Source organism: Rattus norvegicus, chromosome 2, assembly GCF_021556685.1.
Source record: "Rattus norvegicus strain SHRSP/BbbUtx chromosome 2, alternate assembly SHRSP_T2T, whole genome shotgun sequence".
NCBI classification, from domain to species: domain Eukaryota; kingdom Metazoa; phylum Chordata; class Mammalia; order Rodentia; family Muridae; genus Rattus; species Rattus norvegicus.
This window is the reverse complement of record NC_141535.1, coordinates 177,732,501-177,755,131: the sequence shown is the minus strand read 5'-3', so window position 1 is coordinate 177,755,131 and position 22,631 is coordinate 177,732,501. Positions and strand designations below refer to the sequence as shown.

The following is a 22,631-nucleotide window of genomic DNA, read 5'->3' as shown; positions in this document are numbered from 1 at the left end:
ATCAGAGAAGCTTCCTCTGACAGCTGAGAGGAGTGGATGCAAAGACCCACAGCCAGACATTATACAGAGAGAGAGTCTAAATTGGAGATCTCTAACAGGTACCCCACCTCAGAAAATCCTGTGGAAGAGGGCAGAAAGATTGTGGAAGTCAGAGGGGATGGAGGACACCAGGAGAACACAGCCCACTGAATCATCTAAGCAGGGTGCAAGCAGACTCACAGAGACTGAGGCAGCAAGCACAAGGTACTCAGGGGTCTGCACCAGGTCACCTTTAAGCTTAGCATTTTTATGGGATTCCTGACTAAAGAACAAGCAGGTCTCTGATTCTTCTGTCTGCTCTCAGGACTCTTTTCTCTCTGATGGGTTGCCTTGTCCAGTCTCTGTGTGTGGGCTTTTGCCTTGTCTTGCTGTATTTTGTTTTGTTGTGTTTAGTTGTTGTTTCTTAGAGACCTGTTCTTTTCTGATGGGAGATGGAGGGAAAGTGAATTGGAGGAGAGTGGATAGGGGAGATGGGGGGAGCTAGGAGGTGTGGAGGAAGGAAAACTGTAATTGGGATGTATTGTATGAGAGAGGAATCTATTTTAAATAATACACAAGTAAACTTTTTTAATTTTTAAAGGGAGTGGGGATTATTATGACTCTGCGATAGGACAGAAAGGGCCAGCAGGACCTTGACAACAGCCTGTCTGAGACACACCAGTTTCACAAAGTTGAAAATCCTTAAATGCTCTACAGTAAAAGCCTGCACCTGGGTCTGGTGCGGTGGCACACGCCTTTAATCCCAGCACTTGGGAGGCAGAGATGCTTGGATCTCTGTGAGTTCAAAGTCAACCTGATCTACATAGAGAGATTCAGTCTTACCAAGTCTATATAGTGAGACCATGTTTACAAAACAAAACAAAAATGGAAGAACAAAAGACCAAACCTCTCTGCACCTGTGCTTCTTTGGGGAACCTTAAACTATGGGTTCAGGCTGGGTTTCCTGCCATGTGCCTATTGAAGGCTCCTCAGTTTAGTAGCAGAGAGAGATGGGAAAGCTGGCATTGTTCCCAGCAGCTGAAAACTGTGGCTCCCTTTCTGGCTTTGGTTTCCCATACCTCTCTCCCCTTACACCCTGTATTCCCACCCCACAATATCTCTCTATATTAGGATTAGCCTCTGAGGACCTAAGCCCTCCATGCTACTCATAGCTCAAGGCTGAGGGTCATAGGCCCTTTTATTTAACTTTATTGAGGACTAAATGACACCTAATATGCACCTAAAAGTTGAATTTGAATCTGAGAATAAGTTCTGAGGGCCTTTGAGGATTGCAGGCAAACAACACCATGCTGGGCTGTGCATCCCTGGCTGACCTTGAACTCCAGACCCTATAACTTCAGCCTGGATTCTGGGATTATACATGTGTGTCATCAATCGCAGTTTAACTTCTGACTTTTTTTTTTCTTGCTTTGTTTACATATAAGGTTTTCTTATGCAATGCCCTAGAGCCTCAGGGTCCAGGACAAAGATCACCAAGGTAGAATGGATTCCCAGGAAGTGTGGAGCATTTAAAGAACATCACAAAGGAACCAGCCAGGAGTTACAAACTCCAAATCCAGCATTTATTTCGGTGGAAGAGCAGAGAGGGGGCTCAACCCAGGTTAGGTCATTCCCAGACAGAGACAGCTGGGCAGGAGCCCCTGGGAATGCCTCTCTACCCAGCTATGAGTTTGGAAGGAAGAGAAGAGGCTAATTCTGGTACTGCTACCAACACAGCTGCCACAGCCAGAAGCTGGGAGACCTCAAGCAGCAAGCTGACCTCTAGAGGTCAGGACAAACTCAGAATCAGGCAAGAATCAGACAGGAGCATCAGACACTGCAAGAGCACACAGACTCGACAAGTGGGAAAAGTCTTGGGGGCCCCCAAACAGCATCGATATTTCACAAAGGGGACCCCCCCCAGGGCCTACCGGCTCCAGGGACTGAATGCTCAGGGAAGCACTACCACAGTGAGATGCTCACAAAGAGGCCTTGATAGCCCCCCGCCCACCTTGTGCTGTTCAGCTAGGATAGGAACAGGTCTGGAGGGAGAAGGGAAGAAAGAGTCAAAAGCATGGGAAGAACACTGGCAGGACATGGGTCAGGACATGAAAAGGGTCCTGAGAGGGGCCTCTAGCTGCTGCCCTGCTGCTCCTGCTGGCTCTCCTGCTGGCTCTCCTGCTGGCTCTCCTGCTGGCACTCCTGCTGGCACTCCTGCTCACGGATGAGGTTGGCCATGGGGCTGGTGATGCCACCAATCATGGTCCAGTATTCATCAAAGCAGATGCGCCCGTCATGGTTGGCATCCAGGTTCTGGATGAGCTTGTCAGCTGCCTTTCGGTTCCCTGTGTCCTGTAGAAGAACTTGGATCAGTAAAGGATGACCCAGACATGACCCTAGGAAGAGACTCTTAGTCAGGCTAGCAGGGCACAGGAGGGGTCACTGAGCAGAGCACAGGGAGGGAGGGGGCACTGAGAGGACCATGAGGAGAAAAAGCAGACACAGAAAGGGGGAGTCGGGGTACCGTCAGCATGTGGTTCAGCTCTTTCTGGAGCATCTTTCGGAAACTGGACTTGCTGATCTTGTTCTTGACCAGGCTGTGCTTGGATACATATTTATAAAAGTTTTCTACCAGGACAACAAGTGCCTTCTCCAGCTCTGTATAGCAGTCGGCCATCTCACTGCCTCAGCTCCTCTCTGGGCCTAGGAAGCAGAAAGAGAGATAAGGAAGGACATCCCCACACAGCCAGCAACATCCCCAGACTTCTTGTCTTTCAGAGAAGGGAGGGAAGCAAACATAGGAGAGCAAAGCAAGTGTGGGGGTGGCCCTGGAAGGAGAGCTACGTGTGATTCCTCTAACCCAGCAGGGGTTCCCCAGCCAGACTGCCAACTGCCAAGACAGGTTCTCCAGGCCCCTCCCCTGTCTCGGGCAGGCCTGATACCTGTCAGAGCCCTCTGAGAGCCAGAGGCTCCTGTGAGAGAGGAGGAAGGTAACTGACACACACACACACACACACACACACACACACACACACACACACAGAGAGAGAGAGAGAGAGAGAGAGAGAGAGAGAGAGAGAGAGAGAGAGAGAGAGAGGGGGGAGGGGGGTCCCTGTTCTATGGCAAACTTGCTGGGAAGAATCAAGACAGAGGAAACCAGAGGCTTTTATCTTCCATCCTAAGGACTGGCTGAGACCTCATGCCTAAACAACAAAGCAGGGATAGGAACCTTGGCCCCCTCAACCCCTTGCACAGGTTCTAAGGTAGTGAGTTCAGAGGTTGGGCCACCATTGCCCATGTCTAGGAAAAAGCAAAAGTCTGACTCCATCAGATCAGATTTTGTGTGGCTCCCCTCCTGGCCACACCCTGTCAGCCTCTCCTCCCTCTTAACCACTCCTTAAGTATACATCATGGCCCAACGGCACCCTTTACCCCATTACCTAAGGAAGATCCTGGCCCAGCTCTGTCCCAGCTTGAGACAGACTCTGGGCCTTTGGACACAGCAACTGCCTGGCAGAGGCTTGCACGCATCACCCCCTCAAACCAGAACAAAAGGCCACTTACACTCCAAGCGGATACAGCCTTCTGAATAACAGGATATGAGGGGAGCAGGCGGATCTAGTCTGAGAGTCGCCGCCCATGCCCAGAGCCCCTCCAAATCAGCCCGGCAAATCAAACTCTCCTCCCACCCTCAAGTACAACAATGAACTCCTGCTACCCTCAGTCAGCTGACCCAGGAAGGAGAGGTGGACACAATATGACACAGCCACTGGGCCAGGCCTGTGCACCCACGGTCTGATACAAAAAGGTGAACTCCTTCGCCCAACTAGCATGCCGCCAATCCTTACCACCTGCTTTCAAGCCTTCGCATAGTTCTGTCTCCTCCCTTGTCCACTGCCCTACACATTCCTCTCAGCTGACAACCACCTGTCACCCTGGCCCTCCCCAGACTGTGCCTGGAGGAAGACTTGCCTTGACCTCTGTCATCCCTACACATTTTCTGAGTTCCCACAACCATGTCTGTCTTCAGCACGTCAACACCCGCCACAGTCATTAGCTGGTTTGGTTAGTCTCTGCCTCTCACTTCTCCATCCAGAAAGCCAGTGCATGTTTCTGACATTCAGATGTTGTTCTCTCATCCGAATAGCAGAATTTGTAGATCTGAGGGCACAGTTGGTCAGTCCTGAATATACAAGTACCCTCCTTTTAATCTCTGTAACTTCTCTGGCACACAACACCTGGCCCAGTGCCCTGTTCAAATGTTCCACCTCTGTCCAGCCCTAATGCCAGGTGCCCAAGGCCCCTTATCTCCTTTCCACACCTTTGTGCACCTTTTTTTTTAAGGAATGATCTGAACAGGAGGCTAGGATGCAGAAGGGGTACTGAGAGAGAGAGTGGTGAAGCTGGGGAATCTCTGGTAGGAAACCCTCCCTTCCTTACCCTCCTGACCACTCTGGTCTGTGGCTGGAAGGATGGCTGGCACAGTGCCAAACCCACAGGAAATTATCTTCTTCCCCATACTTTGTTTGTTAAGGGTGTAACAGTGTTGCTTAATGTTTGAAAGACATACAATTTCTCTAACATACACAAATAAGGAAGAAAAAAAGGCTTTTTAACACATGATCTGTCTGCCCTGGTGCCCTTTGGGTAGGGTGAGGATGGCCAGTGCTCCTGGAGATTCTGGAAGCTGCATCAGAATCAGGAAAAGCTATATTCAGCGCTCTCTCTCTCTCTCTCTCTCTCTCTCTCTCTCTCTCTCTCTCTCTCTCTCTCTCTGTCAACCCTTGAGAAGAAGATGAGAATTTGAGACCCTTCCACCCCTATCCAGGCTGTTCCAAATGAGTTCTGTAGGAAACAGTCAGGGAAGGAAAGGTCACTGCTGCTCTCCACAAAGGCCAATCTGGCTTTCCCTCTACCTGCATTCAGTTTTATTCCTCCACCAAGGGAGCTTCCCCCTGCCCCTTACCCTGCCCCTTAATTCTATGCCCAATCCCTACCTGGCTTCTTGCAGCAGCCAAGCAAACAACTGACAGAGAAACACCCAACAGATGAACCAGCCATCTAGCCCAGGAGCACCGGGCCGACCAGAGATGCAGCTTCAGTGTCCTGACTCTTTCCCAGGCCTTCCTCCCAGGTATCTGCCTCCTCCCCAGGTATAAAATGGACAGCTCTGAGATAACCATCTGGACAAGTATGTTTCTGAAGTGTTTTCTGAAGACAGAGTATCAGAGTGGGGCAGTCAGGTGTCATTATTTTCCTCCGCCCTCCCCTGGGGGACAGAAGACAGGCTCAGCTACCCCACCCACTTCACGGCCACCTATTCCTACAGCTGCCCCATCCTTCAACTAGGCAGGCCTGAGGACCTCCAGGCGTGTGTGTGGATTGTGCTGTTCTCCTAATCAGACCTATCCTCAAGGTAGTTTCTTCACAGGCAAGTCTTGGAATGAGAGTTAGGGGTTATGAGGACATGGGATACCAGTGTACACTGAAGTCTTCCTAAAAAGCAGAAATAGGGAATCACTTCAAAGAGCCTTCCCCTAAAGGGACCTTTCACGTTAGGCCCCACCCTTTCCTCAATGGTCTCTTAGTCTCCCGGACTGATTCATCATTGAGCAACCTGGAGGCTCTCCTCCCCCAGCCCCCACCCCCCGCCCACCTGAGCCTGGCTTGCTGACTTTTCCAAAAGCCCAAATTGCCCTGACCATGCCCCTGGATCTCAGCCACTCCAGCCCCACCCTCCCTCCCCCAAGTCTGGTCCCCACCCCTTTCCAAGAGCCTGCTCACCACCATCCATCAGTCCACCTTGATTTGGAGTTCTGAATCTCCACCACACTCTCCAAGGTTCACCTCACGTACACTTAAGTGGTTAGTTATTTCCAAATGTGGAATACGTCCCTACTCATCTCTTAGTATCTTCCCCAAAGGCTACAAGATTTTTAGTTTTAACCATGGCATTCTGTGTCCCTCTCATCTACCTCAAATTCACTCACCTTTTCCCATTGGTTTACTCATTTACCGACGGCCTCATTCATTACTTTCATTCACTCACTTCTCTGTTCAGCAATACATTCATGCTCTCATTCATTTAGCCATCCCTTTCCTGATTAACTCATTCCTCCCCAATGCTATCAGTATGCAGGGCTAATAAAGTAACTGAACTGGGCTGTAATCTCTATTTGCAAGACTGTTCCAGGAGAATCTCCCCAGTCTCTCTGCCCCCTCATGCTCTTTTCCCAGTGTTGGAAGTTAATGGTTCACAGAGGTGCTCCTACCTCTGCACACTCACAGGACGCATGACATCATACCATATATCAACATACATCAATTCTGCCAGTCCCGATCTTATTAAGTACCCCATTTTTCTTCAGCCAACTTGTGCAGAAAGAAATCCTTCGAATTTTTCCCCAACTCATAATGTTGTAAGTGGGTGTTGTACACACACACACAGACACACACACCCCTACCTCTCTACCCCAGGCCACTCCAACGTTCATAGGATTCCTCTCCTGAGCGGAAGCTGAGCCCACCTTAGCACCCATCACCCCTGGCCTTGCCCCCACCTCAGCTGGGCTGGGCAGGAAAACACTCCTCCAGTGCAGGTGGCGCTACCCGGCAAAGCCAGTCAAGCTGGGACCTGCCTAGGTTCTAGAGTGGAAAAGCTGCCAGTGTGAAGCTCCACTCCTTTCTCTTTCCCTCTCCCCATCCAGGGGCCCTCACAGGCTTCCCCAGGCCACTCCCAAGAACGCCACCCAGAGCAAATGAAGCCTGCACCCGGTTCTGCCTGCGCCCCAGGTGGAAGAGAAGCCACCTCAGCCCCTGCCTCCCTTTCCTGACTTCTTAGGCTCTCTGGGCCCTCTCTAGTTCCTCCTGAACACCATTGTTTTTCCCAGGTCACAGCTTCCAGAGTCCGGTGAGGCCTGTGTCTAGAGACTGTCAGCCCCGAACGCCCACCAAGACACACTCTCCGCCCTGTTCCGTTTAGAGAGGACGCAACAGCTGTGGGCAAGGCCATGGAATGTTCTGCCCAATGTCTCACTCAGCCCCTGGACACGAGCCAGGTCGGCTGCTTGGCCAGAGAGAGGGTCCTGCTATCCTCTAGAGATTTCACAAAGCCACGAGGGCTGTTCATACTCTAACAAGCTTTTGGGGAATTAATGACTACCAAAATCTTCCTGCCCTGTTTCTGGCAGGCACCTCTCCTCCAGCTCCGTTCCTTTACCCTTCTCCTGACCCCCACCCCAAGACCTCGGAGTTCCTAAAGCAGCCCCAGACCTCCCCAGCTGGGCCTGGGGTGCTCACCTGTCTCCTCCGAGTCAACCTCCTCCAGCAGGGCTCTGAGGCCTGGGCTCTGGCACCGACAGCCAAGCAACTCCAGTTCAGCGGAGCCAGGACTCCTCCCCACTGCACTCCCAGAATCTGTCCCACTCCCTCCAGGCCTTGCCTGGCTGAGCTGGCTGTGGGAAGGTAGTGACTGAACTCTTGACTTGGCCCTGGGGTTGGGCCCTCGTTAAAGAGATACACACCTTTTTTTAAGCACCCCTCTACCCTCACCCTAGAGGGAGTGGTAGAAGCTGGCAGTCCCCCAACCCCACCCTCCTAAACCCACAGGCTCTGAGCAAAATCCAACAAGGCAGAGGAAAGAAAGAAAAGGCTCCTCACCTGCTTTGCTCACCTAGGTCACTGAGAGCCGGTTTTCAGGACAACCCCCACCAAAGACAAGTTCAGTTAGATTACCTGGTCACAGGATTTCCCTGCTGTTGAGGTTAAGGAGTCTAACACCTGATTTCTGTTGGCTAGAGCAAACTCAACAGCTCTTTCTGGTCTCCTGTCTCCAGTTCAGCCACCCCAAGCTCAGGGATTCATTCCTAAGACCCTCCCGCACAGCAGATGCCTCCACTGCAAGCGCCTAACCCTGTACACACCTCTCCTGCAGGTACCCAAGGAAACTGGCCAACTGGACCTCCTTACAGAAGGCTGCAGCCAAACGGAAAGGGCCCTTTGGCCCACTCTCATGATGACGTCCGTTAGGTCCCAAAGAACACTCTCCCACCCATCACCACACCACACACACACACACACACACACACACACACACACCACACACACACACACACACACACTCACACACACCTGACAAATGGCTGAGTGGGGTGCCTATTACCATATCAAAGTGCATGCCAGGCTCTCTCAGCATCCTGGCTCCTCCCCTCAACACTTCTCACCTCCAACCCCTACTCTAAACCTCTCCAGCCCCTGAGCTTCGCTTCCTTTCTCAGCTTCAGATTCCTGTATAACCCACCCATTTTAGCCACGCACTCTCTTGTTTCTCCTTGTCCTCTCAGCTTCTGCCTTGAACCTCCACTCTTAGCTCCTGGTCCCCTCTCTGACCCCTCTCTCTTCTCTTTCCATCCTCTTCTCCCCAAACCCTTCTCCTCTCATGGTCTATTCTGCTGCCATGTCCAGTCTGAATTCTTCCAGACTGGGATTGGAGTGAACAATGTGAAATTCACGAAGAATCAATAAAAAAGTTTTTAAAAATCTGTAAAAATTCAACTTAAAACTAATAACAAAAGACTTATAGGGCTGGGGATTTAGCTCAGTGGTAGAGCGCTTACCTAGGAAGCGCAAGGCCCTGGGTTCGGTCCCCAGCTCCGAAAAAAAGAATCAAAAAAAAAAAAAAAAAAAGACTTATAGTTAAAAAGTCTATACATAGGTCATTTTAATTTGCTATAACACATACATACATACATACATACATACATACATACATACATACATACACATATATATCATGGTAGTTTGAGTATGGTTGGCCCAGAAAGTAGCACTATTTGGAGGTGTGGCCTTGTTGGAGTGGATGTGGCCTTGTTGGAATAGGTGTGTCACTGTAGATATGGGCTTTAAGACCACCATCCTAATTGCCTGGAAGCCAGTCTTCTCCTAGCTGCCTTCAGAACAAGAGGTAGAACTCTCAGCTTCTCCAGCACCATGCCTACCTAGATGCTGCCATGCTTCCCGCCAAAATGATAATAGACTGAGCCTCTGAACCTATAAGCCAGCCCCAACTAAATGTTGTCCTCTATAAGAGTTGCCTTGGCCATGGTGTCTGTGCACAGCAATGAAACCCTGACTAAGACATATATAATTCAATTCTCGTTTAGAATATACTGTATGTGAAAGTTGGATTCAACTCTTGTTTTAAAAAATAGATCTATTAGAAAAATAAGTATTTTTAAACAGCACCTCCATCTTGGCTAATGACCTCATCAGGATGCAAACAACCATGTGGCTGGCAGCCGTCTTTACTAAGATTAGAAGAGAGTACATGCAATGTAACTTCACCACCATCTTGAGTAAGATGACCACATGGAAGGCACAGACTAAGACAACTATCATGAAACTTAGACCTACTGAGCACTTTGCTTATCATTGCTATCTCCTGTTTAGACTTAGAAAGCAACAACCGGTCTCCAAAACATTTTGGATTAGGATGAACTCTTGAATGATGATTAGTTCCTAAGGTTCAAAAGTCTACTCAGGTTAATAGAAACTATCTTAGGGATGTATGTCTAACCATTCATGTCTTTGCCAACTGTTAAACACCAGTCTTCTAGAACAATTTAAATAAGAAACAACATGTTTGATAAACAATGTATATATTTGGTAAATAAGACATAAATTCCTATGGTCTACTCAGGTTAACATTAACTGACTTGAAGACTTACGTCTTTTTCTTTGCTAAACTTAGCTACTTGGATAAACTGGGTCTTAAAAGATCCTATGATATTCTGTAATCATTCACTATACAAAGATAAGAAAATAAGGTTCTCAATCCCTCTTTGGAGTGTGTTAGGGTTTTATAAAGTTCCCAGTCTCTCTGTGGACTTTACTTATGGTTTAAAGTTTTATGTTACTGCTAGAAAATGATCAATTAAATCTTCAACTTCAAGTTTTAAGGCTCAAACTTAACAGGGATAAATTTATAAAATCCTAATCTTATAAAAAGTACCAACTTGGGTTGGAAAGATTGCACTGGCTGTTCTACCCAGGTTCAATCCCCAGCACCCCCATGGCAGTTTACAACTAACCTCATACAGGCATACATGCAGACAAAATACTGTTGTTCATAAAATTAAAATAAATGTTTTTTAAAGGTACTAACTTGTAAACTATTAAAGATGATTAAAACATGCAAGTTAGTGGCCAGCCACCTTATATAATGGTCAAATTTTTAATGTGCTCAGAACTTTGTGCATCGTCATACTAAGTATAAATGTAATTTATTTACAGGGATAAGCATTATTTAGCATTCTGTATTCATTTTTTTTCGAGGTTAAGCCTAAAGCAAGTAACTAAAAAAACAAGTAAAGTTTGTTTAAATGAGGTATACTTAATAGATGATGGTCCTCAAGCTCAGAGATCTGAAGAATATGGCATTTAAAACATTTAGTGGAAAAAGTTTCCCGTGACGGTCATAACTGCAAGCTCCTGCAGGAAACCCTAATGTCTCCAAAGGTGATAGAGCACAGATGACTACCTGTATTGTGGTAATGCTCACCCATGGGGAAAGAACTGCAGCACAGCTCTGCCCACACTGTGGACACTGTTAGGGGGTTGACCGTCCTTCTCTGCCTCATCCATGTAGTCAGTTCCTCCTCCACAGAAAAATCTCTCGGACCTCTTGAGTGTGGCAGCTGAGGCCCATGCTGTCCTGTGTGGCAGCTGAAGGCCAATGTGGTCCTGTGTGACAGTCAAAGACCAACTTCTACCCCCAACCCACCGTTGAGACCTCCAGAGGGAGCCTAGGGTAACAATCTAGGTAACCAGTAAGTCTCTGTCATTTTAACTGATACATAGGCCATTTGGGTTATACTCTCTGCTATAATTTATCCCTCTCAAATCTCTGATGGTGTTGATGACTAACTATAGCTTTACGTTAACATCGGCAAGCAAACCGCCTCCTTCCCCATGGCCACCTGCAGTTGCTGGTCAGCCCATTTCATATGATAAGTAAAATCAGGTCCCTCTTGTTTCTAGAACTACTAGGTCTCCTGCTGAGAAAGGCAGACACACACAGACACAGATACCTTGTTGGCTAACTTCACACTGAAAAAGATAGACTCACAAAACAGGTTTCAACGCAACTTTTTACTATTCCTTTATTTACAGGAACCTGTTTTTCAATGACCACTCTCAGTAATCAACCACCCATGTCTCCTGGAAAATGATTGGATGGAAGGAAAAGGTTTGAAGTTGATGTAAGTGGTAAGGGTCTTAGTAAATTGAGATATGTAAATGCAAGCTGTAAAGATCTGAGGATGTGAAAGCTTGAGTTGTGAGGTCTGAGAAGGTGTCTTAAGGGGTCTAAATGCAATTTGTAAAGGTCTTAGAAAGTAATGCAAGGTATGTGAAGAATGAGAAACGTTTCAGACTTCTTTTCTCTCTGTGCTAGTGTTATATTAAGACTTCAAGTCAGGCAATGGTGGTGCACACTTTTAATCCCAGCACTAGGGAGGCAGAGGCAGGTAGATCTCTATGAGATCCAGAGATCTAGCCAGCCTGGTCTACAGAGTGAGTTCCTTTTTTGTAAACTTAAAAAATTCTTGTAAGCTTCAGGGAGTCATGGGACTTGGATCTACCTCTCGCAGGTCAAATGAACTTCAGATAAGTACCCCTGTTAATCAATAGCCTGAATTTCTCTACCTGCCTATTCCTGAAGATGTGATCTCTCGATCACCCCTGGTCTTGGGACTCTCCATCCCCCCACCCCCCCTTGCATCTACTGGGACCACAACCTTGGAAGTCTCCAATATACTGAAAAGATAAAAGTTTTCTCCTAAGCTCCTTTTTTTTTCAAAGATTTATTCATTTATTTTATATATATAAGTACACTGTAGCCTTCAGACACACCAGAAAAGGGCATCAGATCTCTTTACAGATGGTTGTGAGCCACCATGTGGTTGCTGGGAATTGAACTCAGGACCTCTGGAAGAGCAGTCGGGGCTCTTAACCACTGAGCCATCTCTCCAGCCCCTAAGCTCCTTAATTTTATCTTCTGTCTCTAGTTTATACCTGTACCAGCAAATTTCCAGCCAGCTGAAGAGTGCGAACTGCTCTAAAACTGCCCGCAATATGCCAGCTCCAGCTTCCTTAGAACCTGTAACCTAGACTTCTCTAAAGAGACCTGCACTTCACTGGGCCCAGGTGGTCCCTCAGAACATGGATAGTGAAGGAAACAGATGTCTTCCAACCTTCACTCTTCTCCCTTCCCAGACTTTGACCAATTCTAGCCTTCTTGGGCCTGTGACAATAATACCCCAATTTTAGCTAAGAAGCAGTACAGAAGAGATTATGTTGCCCCTTATCGTCAACAAAAAGGTTGGAATGTCAAAGAAAACACTGGACAAATGACTAGCTGTGGTGCCTATTCAGCCTACCTAAGCCAGGCTCTCTCAGCATCACCTGTTACAGGGTCCTGGGTCTTTTCAGCACTTCTCACCCTCACTACCTATACCCTAAATCTTTCCAGCACCTGAGCTTCTTTCTCTTCCCCCAACTTCTGATTCCTATATAACTGGGCCATTTTGGCCACACACTCTCTTGGTTCCTCTTTGTCCTCTTGGTCCTCTCTCTTGCCCCTCTCCATCTTGCTCTCACTCCCTCTCTTTCCCCTCATGGCCTGGTCTATCCTGCTACCACATTCAGTCTGGATTCTTCCAGATGCCTCTGGCTGTTCTCTCCCTCATATCTACTGTAAAAACCTCGTCAACCATACCTAGGATCAGTCGTGTCCTCACGTTCATTCAACCTCCACCTACTAGGCACTCACTGTGTCAGGCTTTCTGGTAAGTATTCCATGTGATGTGATGGGTCACATCCTCCTCCTATGAGAGACCTATTCACCATCCCTATGAGGAAACGCTCTACAAGAGAGTACCCAGAGTTCAAAGCTGTAAGTGGCAGAGCTGAGATCCAAACTCCAGCCACTCAACCTGTTTCTAAGTACCTATTTCCCTTGACATTAGTCAGCTCTGCCCCAGGACACATGGTTCATTCCTTTCCCCAGGTATGCATGCATGCGTTTATCTCCTATCAGAGAACCAGCCCTGGATAGGCAAAGAGGAGCCCGTCTCTTTGAGAGGTATACCTTCCATAGCTTTTAGGACTGGGACCACCCTCAACTCAAGTCCATGGAGAGAAGTGAGTACCTAGTCTCTTCTACTGCCAACCACTCCATCCTCGTATCTCTCACCTACCAATGACTGTCATTGTCCCAAAGAACCTCACATCCCTGGATCCTGAACACTGGGCAGAGGAGAGGAATAAAGAGTCAAGACAACACATTTTACATTTTCCAATATTTTTATTAATCAAATGATATAAAATAACTATCATCCATAAATGCTCAAGCATCTAGCTGGTCCTCTCACCCCAAAGTCATAAAGTCATGCCCTCCTCAGCCTCTTTTGCAACTCTGCTCCTATTTCCCCTGCCCCTACTCAGGGACAGACCCTGGAAGGAGGATGGGGCAGAGCTGGAAGTAGCATGGATAGCTCAGGGCAGACAACTACACTTTAGGTTGGACAAGATTAGAAGGGGGTAGGTTCTCAGACACCCTTTTCAGGACCAAATATGCAGCCAGATTTCCCAGCCCCACTCTTTGGATCACTTCCCATAGCCCAGTTCCTTTCTGCCCTTCCCCCACTACCAAATTGCTTGGCCCTTACCCTTCCAGGATCCCTGCATATCCTCTCCAGCCCCAACCCACCCCCTGAGTGCCCTTGACATAAGGACTTCTGGACCCAGGAGCTCCACAGAGCCCACAGGGAAGCCTGTCCTGAACCTGAACTTTGCAGAGATGAGGAGAGATGCATGCTGGGGAAAGGGGTGGTGGAGGTTGAGAGAAGTTTTATTTCCAGGGCCTCTAAAATCCCTTACCCCCAACACCCCCAATAAGTTCCAAGTAGAGGTTCTCAGCTCCGAGCAACAGGCCTCTCCATCTTCACACTTTTGGCCGCTTCGCCAATCAACTCCCAGAAGCTTCCAAACTCCAGTTTCGAGTCATTACAGTTTCCCAGGTTGGCAATTTTCTCTTCTAGCCCACAGTTGCTCTGAGGACAGGAAAGACATCAAAACTCAACAAGGCAGCACTTCCAGATCTTCCTGCCCCACCCTGGCCTGGGGCAAGGAATAGCACAGGGGCCTACCAGGCGTCCACAAGGGGGAAAGGAAAGTGGGAAAGTGTGGGTAGGGTCTTGGAACACTAGCTTGGGAAGTCAGGGGTATGGATGGGGAGGGGTCCACTCCCTCAGTACCGGCATGAGGTGCGGCAACTGCTGGGTAACCAGGTCTCGAAGTTCAGCAGGGGTCAGTGTTTCCTTTTTACCCTCCACAGAGTAGTTATGGAAGTTCTTGATGAGGGTCTCAATGGCCCTCTCTACATCACTGAGTTCTTGGGCATCCTGAAGATAGGAGATACAACCCACATCAGAAGGACCCACCCACCCTACAAAACCCTTCTCAGGAGCCTGGAGAATCAACAGGGTAGAAAGTGGCTAGAAGACACTATAGAAGCCAGAATCCTGCCCCACTCCCTCTCCTCTAGGACAGAGTCTAGGGCACAGTGGCCTCTGCCCTAAGCCACTGATTAGGCAAGCCTTACCACCCCCGATCTCAGGCAGGGCAGGCCCTAGCATGTGCCCAGACATCCTATTTCCAGAAGAAATTAATTTGCATCACCCTGTGTAGGCACAGGGGAGGGGATCTGGAGCTTGCTGGCAATATTTACAGGCCAAGGCCTAGGAATAGAGCAGAAACCCTCATAACATTAGAGGAGACTGTAAAAACAGAAAGAGAGGCCAGATGAGTGGGCCCACCTCAGCATTGGCTGACCGACACTGTCCCATTGTTCCTGGTACACTGGTTCTTCTGTGAGTTGAGTTTTGTCGTCTGTCCTATAGCCTGCCCCACAGGAGCTGTTGGATCATGATCTGCCTAGAGGAGGGGGGAGGCCTAAAGTGAGAGGAGAACTCATTCTTTTTTTTTTTTTTTCATGACCACTTTTGGCTCCACCCAACATATACCTTCAACCTAAGGGATTGGAGTGTACTCCACATTGATCCAGTTCCTGCCAAAACTCCAGGACTAAGGCCACAGCCCCCAAGCCAACCCACTCAGAGGGAATCCCACCCCACTCCGGGCCTCACCTCACTTTCACTCCTTCCCACCTCCTCCAGCCACCCCTGTAAGACTTGGGCAAGAGAGGCATCGGGTGCTCCCTGAAGAAGGACAGCCCGTCTAGGTTGAAGACACTTTCTTACCTGCTGGCAGCTGGGAGACAGGATGGAGGAGCTGGCTCACCTGAGCTCAGCTCTTATACCTGGGGGAAGGGAGGGGAGGCCAGGGGGCAGGGCCAGGGCCTTATCCCTCAGCCACCCCAGCTATTGCAGCCTCCTGGGCTGGGAGCCAGCTTTATGAGCCCCACCCTCTACAGTTCTGGAGTCAGTCCCCACCCCTACCATGAGGAGGAAGCTGTGGAGAGCTGGGTATGGGATGATGCCCCTGGCACAAGATTACCTTACAGAGTCAGGGAGAGGAGAGAGAAAAGCTAGGGGGTGCAGAGGGGAGAATAAGAACCTGAAGCAGCTATGAGGCAGGGGAGCAGAGGGAGAAGCAAGGGCTGATCAAGGTAAGTTTATGGGAGCAAGTGCTTGAAAGAGGCCCATGGATCTCTGTGCTTTGACATCTCTCTTCTCCTCTCCCTCCCAACTAGAGCTAATTTGGCTAGGAACATGCTGGCCTGCTGAAACCTAGAGCCAAGCCTTTCCCAGTCCTGGCAGCCTAGAGATGAAAGGTTGAAAGGAGAGGCCAGAGGAGTGCGCCCTGGTACTGGGAACCCCACTGAGCCTTCACCTGAAGCCCTGCCAGTGCCCTGCAGCAGCCCAGGGTACACATGTGCAAGGCTCAAAGGAGTGACCTGGCAGGTAACAACCTCTCCAAACTGGTTACACCGCTACCTCCTCCCTTCTTCAAAGTCCTACCTCCTCCCTGTAAGACATCTCAATACCAGCCCTCCAAACTACTATTCAGGCACCCCATGGGGAGCCTGAAAGGTACTTCCTTGGACTGTAATCAACCCAACTAGCCTTCCTACTTGCCCAGGAACTAGGCCCTAAAGCCACAGGGAAGCAGAGACATGTAGAAGACAGGAGCAGAGGAGGCAAAGGAAGGATCACATGGGTCTAGCATCAGAATTCCCTTCCTTACTCTGAAATCAGAGCATATATATAGACAGTCTTCCTGTGTCACATGCTGGAGGGCTCCTGTGTTTCTGGTCTCAATCAGGGTCTCTTTTACATGTCTCATTTGGAGACTTCTGAAAGGCTTCACTCGACATATGAGAGACTGAGGAATTGGAAAACCTCTTAAATGTCTCTGCTGTCCCCTCCGAAAGCTTGGGACCCCTCTGAGGTCCCTCTGGGGCCTCTTTCCTGCCTCTTGATGGGGAATTTGTCTCTCCTAATTTTTCTCTGGTTGACTAGCTGCCCCAAGTGGACATCCACAGTCACAGCAGTGACAACCCAGGAGGCTTACATCACTGCCACACCCCTACTCTCTCTAGTGGTGAGTTATACAAAACACTCACCCATCAAGTCCCCAAGTACTCCCTACTACCACAGCTCCCTCTCCCTGTCATATCTGAGGAGCACTTCTCCAGGCCAGTTCTGGCCATTCCTGTCTTTGTAACCTAACCTTCCCTAAAAATGTTTCCTCAGAGCCAGAAGGAGGAATGCACCTTTAATCCCAGCACCTGTGAAGTTGAAACAGAATTGCTGAAGGTAGCAAGACTCTTTTTTATTATTTATTTCATGTATGTGAGCACTCGGTAGCTGTCCTCAGACACACGAGAAGAGGGTGTCAGATCCCATTACAGATGGTTGTGAGCCACCATGTGGTTGCTGGGAATTGAACTCAGGACCTCTGGAAGAGCTGTCAGTGCTCTTAACCACTGAACCATCACTCCAGCCTGGTAGCAAGACTCTTACCTTAAAAAAATAATAACACCATAAAAAGAAAGAAAGCTAAGGGGCTAGAGAGATGGCTCAGTGGTTAAGAGCACTGACTGCTCTTCCAGAGGACCTGAGTTCAAACCCCAGCAACCACATGGTGGCTCACAACCATCTGATACCTTCTTCTGACGTGTCTGAAGACAGCGACAGTGTACTCATATATAATAAATAAATCTTAAAAAAAAAAAAGCTAAAAGAGGGCTGGGGATGTGGCCCCTCCCAACTGCCTAACGTGTGCAAGATCTTAGTCCGATCCTCAACACTGCAAAAATCAATTGAATTAATTAACCTTAACAGCTGTGACAGTTGACTAGGGTAATACAGTTAAAACGTTTAGTGATGTTCATTATTACAAACCAAAGGGCAAACTCTAGCAGTTATATAGAAGAAACTGAGAACTAGAGACGTGGAGGTGAGTCCCAAAAGCTGCCTTGCCTGCCTCAAATCTCTGTACTTTTTTTGCTCATCAACTATGTATTTATTGAGCACCTACTTAGTGCAAGATTTTACTATGCCACACACACTCAAGGACCTGAGTTCTGTCCTCAACAACAGAGGAACAAAAACAAAAATAAAAATTAATTAAATTAAATCTTAAAAAAAATCGCATAGTTCTAGATGCTGTAGGATATTTGAAGAGGAACCCCACTCCTTGTCTTCAAAGTACCCATGATTTCCATGTTTCCATCTCAGGTAAAAATGGAACATTCCCATCTCCCAGTCTCAAGAAAAGAAATCAGAGTGGTACATAAAAATAAGCATCTCTGTTTCAGGAAGGAAGCTTTATTGGGGGAATGGAGTGCTGCCTGGCCCTGCCCAGCAGGCCCTGCTGGCCCCCATCCCGACAGCAGACTTTACTTCTTGCGAATCGCCAGGACCTTCTCCTTCCTGATTTCCTTTGCCAGTTCCCCAATCAGTCTCCAGTACTCATTGAACTTCAGCTCCGAATCCTGATTCACGTCCAAGCTCTTCATCTTTTCGTCTAGAGAACCCACATCCTAAGAAGATGTAAAAGGGAAAGGTTAGGGCTCTCGGGGCAGGGAGAAAGGGAAGTACAGGTGCCTTCCCTCAGACAGCGCCAACGGCTAATCCTGGTCTGAAGGATAAGGTTCCAGGACTGCACTGCCTGGAAGTCCTATATCCAAGGGACATGAGCAGACACTCTGGCTGATTGTAAACTACCTTCCTCCTCCACTACTGCCCCTGCTGGCCATTCGCGTCACTCTAATGTCTTCTCAATGTAGTCACCACCCATTAGGTCAGGGGAATCGCAAAAATACCAGGTTATCTGGCTTTCTAGGGTCCTCTTGACAAAGAGTGTCATGGCTATGAAACCAATAGGTTCTGTAAGCCGGCCTTCATGATGAAAGGATTTGTTGCCAGATAAACAATTACAACATAAATGCCACTGTTGAACAACTGGTGGATGTCAGATTGAAGGATGCCTCAAATGGAGCTTGATTCTCAGTGCTGGGAGATATTTGGGGGTGTAAGGGGGTGTTTTGGTTTTTAGGTTTATTCATTTGATTTTATACATATGGGCGCTTTGCCAACACGTGGAATGTACGTATACCATACACATGCCTGGTGCTCACAGAGGTCAGAAGAGAATATCTGAACAGGAATTACGGATGGTTGTAAGCTGCCACATGGGTGCTGGGAATTGAACCTGGGTCCTTTGCAAGGGCAGTGTGCATACTCACTGAGCCATCTCTCCAGCCCCCATGCTCAACCTTTGAGTCAACATTTGGAGAAAGGCAAAGATCTGCCAAACAGATCTCTACATGACAGGAAGCAAATTCCTAGTGTGGTTTTATAGCAGCAGCATAAGCTCAGTCATTGGACAACACTTCCACTACCAGCTGAAGGAAAGAGTGCAGCCAAGGGGGAGAGAGGCAAGCAGTCTTAGGTCCTTGATTCCAGGCGTGGTGATCCTATATTATTTATTTATTTCATTTGATCCTCATGCTCTACTAGGATGACAGCCTCCGTGGTAGCACAAGGACCTTGTCTATGTTGTTCGACACCGTACATTCAGTGTCAAGTACACAGCTGAAGTTTGTTCATCAAAACAGGAAAAGACAGAGTAGTCTTCAATAAGTACGGGTTAAATAAATACATCACTAACTGAACAAGAAAGGTGTGACAAGTCTGCCTAACAAATGAGAAACTTAAACCTCAGAAAAATCAGATACTGGTGCCAAGCACAAATGAACAGCCGGAACCTGTATTTGAATCCAGTACACTGCTCGCTCGCTCGCGCTCGCGCTCTCTCTCTCTCTCTCTCTCTCTCTCTCTCTCTCTCTCTTTCATTTTATTTTATTTTTTATTTTTTATATGAGGGTATTTTGCACCATGTGCGTGCCTGTGCCTGTTGAGGCCAAAAGAGGATGTGGATCCCCTCAACTGGAGCATAGACAAAGGTGAGCCATCATGGAGCAATGGAATTAAATCCTGGTCCTCTGGAAGGGCAGCCAGTGCTCTTAACCATTAAGCCATCGTTCCAGCTCAAACCCAGGTTTTCTAAATCAGCGATTCAATTCCCATCTACTGTTCTGTGTCTTTCCTCCCTGCCTGCACCCTGCCCCCTCAAAAAAAAAAAAAAAAAAAAAAAAAAAAAAAAAACTATTAGAAATGAGCCAGGCCTGGTTGTGCATGACAGTAATCTCAGCCATCCAAGGCTGAGAATCCAGCGTTCAAGGCCTGCCTGGGCTATTTCAAATGTTTTTTTTTTTTTTTTTTGATTCTTTTTTTCGGAGCTGGGGACCGAACCCAGGGCCTTGCGCTTCCTAGGCAAGCGCTCTACCTCTGAGCCAAATCCCCAACCCTACTACTTCCACTTTCTAATGTGTCATTCCAGGCAACCCCATTCCTAGTTCTAGCCATGGTTACTCATAATTGGCTCTGAATAAACTATTTCTTATTCCCTTTGAAAGCTGCTTTTGCAATGATGTGGAATTACAGTCATGTGCTTCCATACCTGGTGTCACCACAGATCACTCTGGTTTGGTTGTTTCCTGAGGCGGGGTCTCACATGGTCTAAGCTGGCCTTAAGCCCTCTGGATAGCTGAGAAGGACCTTGAGGTCCTGATCCTCCTGCCTTCACCTCTCACGTGCTGGGATTGCATGTGTGCACCACCAAGCCCAGCTTCAACACAAAACACTCCTAACGCCAGCTACGGGTGGGTATTCATACCAAGCAACTCTCTGGCAGACAGCAGCCAGGTGTCCGGGACTTCAGCCCAGTTCTGACACAGTTCACTTAAAGTGCACACCTTGGAGAGACTCCATAGGGTAAAGATGGCGGACTGATGTGACCCTAAGTTAAATATTTACTGGATTTTTTAACATAATAAAATGCTATGAGTCAGGGGTAGTGTCAAATGCCTGAAAATCCCAGTCAGGTGGGAGTCCAGGACATAAGGACCACTGTAAGTTCAAGGCCAGCTTGGCATAGTGAGTTCTAGATCAGCTAAAGCTATATAATGATGGCTCTGTCTTAAAAGATCTGAAAATCAAATAAGCAAATAAATAAAAAGGGTGGGAGTTCTTCTTGAAAAGTAAACATATCAAACTTGCCAGTAAAATTCGGAAGAAATAAGAATTTAAGTAAATACAAATGGGTTGTGGTGCTCTTGTAATGCCAGCACTTAGGAGGCTGAGGAAGGAAGATTGCTGTGAGTAGGAGCTCAGCCTGTTTTAGAGTGAGCTCAAGACTAACGAGAATACACAGTAATAACAGGGTGAGGGGCTCAGTATTTTTAAAAGGGCTGGGGAGATGTGATATGGTTCATTAAATTCCAGGACAGCTAGGGCTACACAAAGAGGCCCTGTTTCAGAAAGAAGGAAAGAAAGGAAGAAAGAAAGAGAGAGAGAGAGAGAGAGAGAGAGAGAGAGAGAGAGAGAGAAAGAAAGAGAGAGAAAGAGAGAGAGAGAGAGAGAGAAAGAGAGAAAGAAAGAAAGAAAGAAAGAGGAAAGGAGAGAGGGAGGAAGGGAGGGAGGAAGGTAGGAGGAAGGAAGGAAGGAAGGAAAGAAGGAAGGAAGGAAGGAAGGAAGGAAGGAAAGAAGGAAGGAAAAGAAAAAGAAAAGATATTGGTGAGGCATTGTCCGCCTGTAATCCTAGCACCTGGGAAGAAAATGCAGGAGGATCTCAAGTTCAAAGCCAGCCTGGGACAAACAGAGAGGCTCTGTCTTAAAAAGTAAACAAGGGCTGGAGAGATGGCTCAGTGGTTAAGACAGCTAGCTGCTCTTCTGGAGAACCTGGGTTCAAATCCCAGCACCCACATGGCTACTAACAACAATCTATAACTCTAGTTCTAGGGGACCTGATGCCTTCTTCCAGCCCCACACATAGTGTGCCAACACGCATACAAGCGAAATACCCACCACATCAAATGAAAATAATAAATATTAAAAATAGATAACCAAGCAAAAGCTTTCTGTGCTAGATGGCACTCCCAGCAGGAACGTCTTGGACTTTCTAAGACCTGCCTGACTTTCTACAAGAAGTGTGGTGAGCATGAGCCCCTCAAGACACACAGTACAAGAAGAGCAAGGACTCTGCGTGCCCTACGGCAGGCTACAATGGGCAAACTAAACCTATTTCCTCAGAACACCAAGAAGATTATGCTAAGCTTGAGTGTGTGAGCCTATTGCAGAATCAAGAGAATGACAGCTCTTAAGAGATACAAGCATTCTGAGGCTGGAGAGACGGCTCAACAGTTAAGAGCACTCTTCCAGAGGTTCTGAGTTCAGTGCCCAGCAACCACATCACTATCATCTGTAATGGGATCTGATGCCCTCTTCTGGTGTGTCTGAAGACAGCAACAGTGTATTCACATACATAAAATAAATAAATAAATCTTTAAAAATGTAATATACTATTTTTTATTATATGTAAGTACACTGTAGCTGTCAGAACAGGGCATAGGATCCTGCTACAGATGGTTGTGAGCCACCTTGTGGTTGCAGGGATTTGAACTCAGGACCTCTAGAAGGCCAGTCAGTGCTCTTAACACTGAGCCATCTCTCCAACCCCTATTTTTTTTAAAAAGATAATCCATATTCATGTTGGACAGGGTCACATGCCTGTAACCTCAACCTTCTTAAGTAGAGGCAGGAGGGAGAATCAGCAGTTTGACGCTACCCTTAGCTACATGAGACTATCTCAAAAACCATATTCACACACTCTTTTGTTGTTTGTCAAGACAGGGTTTCTCCATGTAGCCCTGGCTGTCCCAGAACATGATTTATAGACCAGGCAGACCTCAAATTCAGATCTGCCTGCCTCTGCCTGCCAGGTGCCAGGACCAAAGATGTGTGCCACCACGCCCACCATAGTCTACACTCTTACATGCCTGTGCATTTTCATGAAGGATTGTAAAATACACTGCTAGCAGACTAGAAGAGCATGCAGACTGAGTCAATAAGTTAAATCCTCCCGCACACACTTCTGTGGAATGATCCCTTTACTGAGGGATTAGAGAGGGGTAGAAAGTAGTCACACCCGTTCCTCACAGGCCTGAGTATACTCAGAGTGTTGCT

General features: G+C 47.7%; 3 protein-coding genes across 12 annotated transcripts in view; all 3 read right to left on the bottom strand.

Moving 5' to 3' along the window:
• Nucleotides 1-1,579: 1,579 nt before the first annotated feature.
• S100a16 (S100 calcium binding protein A16) lies at nucleotides 1,580-7,967 on the bottom strand. Of its 7 annotated transcripts, none has more exons than XM_087627663.1 (3): nucleotides 7,678-7,967; nucleotides 2,543-2,721; nucleotides 1,580-2,370 (listed from the first exon to the last, which is right to left on the bottom strand). In XM_087627663.1, the coding sequence occupies exons 2-3, from the start codon at nucleotides 2,693-2,695 to the stop codon at nucleotides 2,152-2,154; spliced, it is 372 nt and encodes a 123-aa protein (XP_087483789.1). In that variant the 5' UTR covers nucleotides 2,696-2,721; nucleotides 7,678-7,967; the 3' UTR covers nucleotides 1,580-2,151. The 7 variants fall into 7 exon arrangements, with proteins under 7 accessions (XP_087483789.1, NP_001102027.1, XP_087483791.1 ...); NM_001108557.2 differs by lacking the exon at nucleotides 7,678-7,967 and adding an exon at nucleotides 7,318-7,360; XM_087627665.1 differs by lacking the exon at nucleotides 7,678-7,967 and adding an exon at nucleotides 6,483-6,943.
• Nucleotides 7,968-13,361: 5,394 nt separating this feature from the next.
• S100a14 (S100 calcium binding protein A14) lies at nucleotides 13,362-15,389 on the bottom strand. Of its 3 annotated transcripts, none has more exons than NM_001271312.2 (4): nucleotides 15,339-15,389; nucleotides 14,895-15,012; nucleotides 14,334-14,480; nucleotides 13,362-14,129 (listed from the first exon to the last, which is right to left on the bottom strand). In NM_001271312.2, exons 2-4 carry the CDS (start codon nucleotides 14,922-14,924, stop codon nucleotides 13,992-13,994), a joined length of 315 nt encoding a protein of 104 aa, NP_001258241.1. In that variant the 5' UTR covers nucleotides 14,925-15,012; nucleotides 15,339-15,389; the 3' UTR covers nucleotides 13,362-13,991. The 3 variants fall into 3 exon arrangements, with proteins under 3 accessions (NP_001258241.1, XP_087489942.1, XP_087489945.1); XM_087633816.1 differs by having other exon boundaries at nucleotides 15,225-15,366; XM_087633819.1 differs by having other exon boundaries at nucleotides 14,895-15,030; nucleotides 15,339-15,366.
• A 2,461-nt stretch (nucleotides 15,390-17,850) lies between these two features.
• The window catches only part of S100a13 (S100 calcium binding protein A13), a 13,477-nt gene continuing 8,696 nt past the window's right edge, over nucleotides 17,851-22,631 (bottom strand). For both annotated transcript variants that reach the window (XM_087619600.1, NM_001191607.1), the window contains 1 exon segment: nucleotides 17,851-18,085. In XM_087619600.1, coding sequence (XP_087475726.1) covers nucleotides 17,942-18,085 — 144 coding nt within the window. In that variant the 3' untranslated portion in view covers nucleotides 17,851-17,941.